The sequence below is a fragment of the Priapulus caudatus genome, unplaced genomic scaffold (genome assembly GCF_000485595.1).
Source record: "Priapulus caudatus unplaced genomic scaffold, Priapulus_caudatus-5.0.1 Scaffold781, whole genome shotgun sequence".
Lineage (NCBI taxonomy): Eukaryota > Metazoa > Priapulida > Priapulimorpha > Priapulimorphida > Priapulidae > Priapulus > Priapulus caudatus.
Window position 1 is genome coordinate 105,845 of NW_014577842.1, and position 3,048 is coordinate 108,892.

The window sequence follows — 3,048 nt, forward strand, 5'->3', positions numbered from 1 at the left end:
GTGGCCCGATCGGGCCACTGAAAAAAAAAGTTAGTGTCGAGCCTTGTCTAAGGAATATCTACATTGAGCACCCCCTCTAATATTTATAGTACTGCCATAGGCTACAACTGTGCCAAGTTTGATGCTTTTGTCAGCTCTGTAATGATCATGAAGCTAAGGCACCTGACTAGAAGAGGAAGTCACCATGTCTAACAGTGTTTGTCAACGCCCCTTGCGTCAGGTCGGCTAAGCAAGGATGACATTGAGCGGATGGTGAACGACGCAGAGAAGTACAAGGCCGAGGACGATAATCAGCGAGAGATGATCACCGCGAAGAACGCTCTCGAAAGTTACTGCTTCAGCATGAAACAGGTGAGCATTCGCAGGGGGCGCCGCTAGAGCTCCGGATGCATAACGTTTATAGTGCGCAGTATATGGGCACATGTCCACAGGCACTTGGAGCGTTTCAATAAAATATAATGCTAAATAAATACGAAATCTATTTACAACCAATATATACATGTGTCAGTGTGCGGCAGCGTGCACACGGTGTACATGTGTGTTGCAGGAGCATTTACAAGAAATTGTTGGCAATAATAGGCGAAAGAGAGTAGAGAAACATTAAGACTTTGGTAGTAACTAGATTTTGTATTTATTTAGCATTATATTTTATTGAAACGCTCCAAGTGCCTGTGCACACGTCGGTCATTGTAGGCTACAGCACCTACTATGTGTCGTGGTAAAATGTCTCGATCGTACGTTGTTGATGCACGTGCAACGGTGCACGTGTGTCTTACAATATATTCGGGAGCTTATATATATAATAAAAACGTATTTGTTCATTTCTGATATGTTATTATCACTAGCGTAGGTTATAGTCTCTCTCTATGATGTCTCTACATCGTACGTCGTCGACGTTATTTCATAGACGGTGCAGGATGAGAAGCTGAAGGATAAGATATCCGAGGAGGACAGAAAGACCATCTGTGACAACTGTGATGAGACCATCAAGTGGCTTGACTCCAACCAGGTAGGCGTTCAAAGGTCACGAGGACCGTAACTGTAATAACTCGTAATAACTGGTGATAAACGGTAACAGCTTTTAATGTAAACCAGACCCCACAGCAGGGAACACCACGTCAATACGGGAGAGCTAATACTTCCCCCTATAAACAATAGCCGAGGCGTGATTGGTTGAGTCGGTCGAGTTAACCTCATTAACTCGGGCAATATCGGGCATTTTCTTAATGCTGCTCGGGATCTGTAGTTTGGCAGTTGACTCTCTCTCTCTCGTCTCGTCTCTCGTCTCTCTCTCTCTCTCTCTTCTCTCTCTCTCTTCTCCTCTCTCTCTCTCTTCTCTCTCTCTCTCTTCTCTTCTCTCTCTCTCTCTCTCTCGTCTCTCGCTCTCTCCCTCCCTCCCTCTCTCTTCTCTCTCTCTCTCTCTCTCTCTCTCTCTCTCTCTCTCTCTCTCTCTCTCTCTCTCTCTCTCTCTCTCTCTTCTCGTCTCTCTCTCTCTCCTCTCTCTCTCTCTCTCTCTCTCTCTCTCTCTTTCTCTCTCCTCTCTCTCTCTCTCTCTCCCTTTGTCTCTTCTCATTGCTCTCTCTCCCCTGTCCCTTCTCTCGCTCACATCCAATCCTCGTAGTTGTTTTGTCATACACACTTGTATCAGTAACGCGTCTAACGAAGCGACCGCCTCTCTTTCTCCTCCTCACCAGCTCGGCCTAGAAAAGGACCGAGTCGAACCACAAGCCAGACAGGAACTAGAAGAAGCTCTGCCAACTCGATCATCACCCAAGTCTCTACCAGAGCACGGGCGGGCAGTGCCTGGAGAATGCCGCGAGGAATGCCCGGGGCAGGGGGCGGGGCGCGCGGAAGCGGCCCCGGGAGCCGGGTACCGAGCGGCGGCGATGGCGCGCGCTGTCGGCGGACCAACCATCGAGGAGGTGGACTAAACGTCGCGTTTCACCGCCAGGGGCGCCGCGAGCGGGCGGTCGTCGTGGAGGCTTCCCGCTCGGTGTCGAGGCGGCGGTGGGTTGGAGGTGAGGGGCGGGGAGGTGAGTGGTTCCCGCGGGATTTCCCGTTTGTCGTTAATTCGGAATTCGGAGGACGGAGGATGTCTCTTTTTGTTTCTTCTCGCGCGAGGAGTGGTGACAACGATGATGACGACAATGACGACAATGACGACAATGACGACAATGACGACAATGACGACAATGACGACAATGACGACAACGACGACAACGACAACAACAACGGCAACAACGACGACGCCACGCAGCGAGAGATTTGGTATTCGTTTGGCTACGTGCCGTAACTCCGGTGTCACGGCCGCAGACTGGAAATCCGTGACGATGCTCCGAGAGAGAGAATCCAGCGTCGCACGTCCAGCCACCCGCGCGTCATAGTCTGAGCATCTGATGTTCACAAGGGTCTAGTGCAGTGCTTCTTAAACTATTTTAATGTCATTCTTTATCACAAAATTCTCGAGTCTTTATCACAAAATTTCATTCACCCGCGACTAAATATCCTAATGTTTTTGGTAAGTTTTATTCACCCCAAAAATAATTGCATAAAACAAACCAATGTGACTGGTGAACCATTCACCATGCAGTTTGAGAAGCACTGGTCTAGATGGGCAGCAGGGCACAGTATGCAGATAGGCGTCTGCATGGTGACGCATTATATTACTAGTCTTTAGTTTTCATGTTTCGCGCATCGCGAGTCTTCGCTCTGTCTGTTCTTCCCGGTCTTTAACGCGCGTGTTGGGTAACTTGGGTTAGTACTGCGTTTAGTAGTCTTCGTCATAGTGTGCATGTAGCCTGCGTGCTACCGTGATTGCACATGTATTAGTTCGTATATGTAGGCTTAGCCGTGAACATATCTGTACAAGTATGCTACACGCAACTTGTACGAGTATACTACACTACACTATGCTACACTACACTATACCTACAGCATACGTACACTTACACTACACTATGCTACACTACACTATACCTACAGCATACGTACACTTACACTACACTATGCTACACTACACTATACCTACAGCATATGTACACTACACTA

The 3,048-nt window shown here is 48.4% G+C and overlaps 1 protein-coding gene across 1 annotated transcript in view; it reads left to right on the plus strand.

Annotated features, from left to right (window-relative positions):
• Positions 1–1,931, plus strand: part of LOC106813484 (heat shock 70 kDa protein II-like) — a 28,086-nt gene extending 26,155 nt beyond the window's left edge. Inside the window, exons 9-11 of the mRNA XM_014817626.1 lie at positions 196–351; positions 908–1,009; positions 1,695–1,931. Coding sequence (XP_014673112.1) covers positions 196–351; positions 908–1,009; positions 1,695–1,931 — 495 coding nt within the window. The remainder of the gene's footprint in view (positions 1–195; positions 352–907; positions 1,010–1,694) is intronic.
• Positions 1,932–3,048: the final 1,117 nt, after the last annotated feature.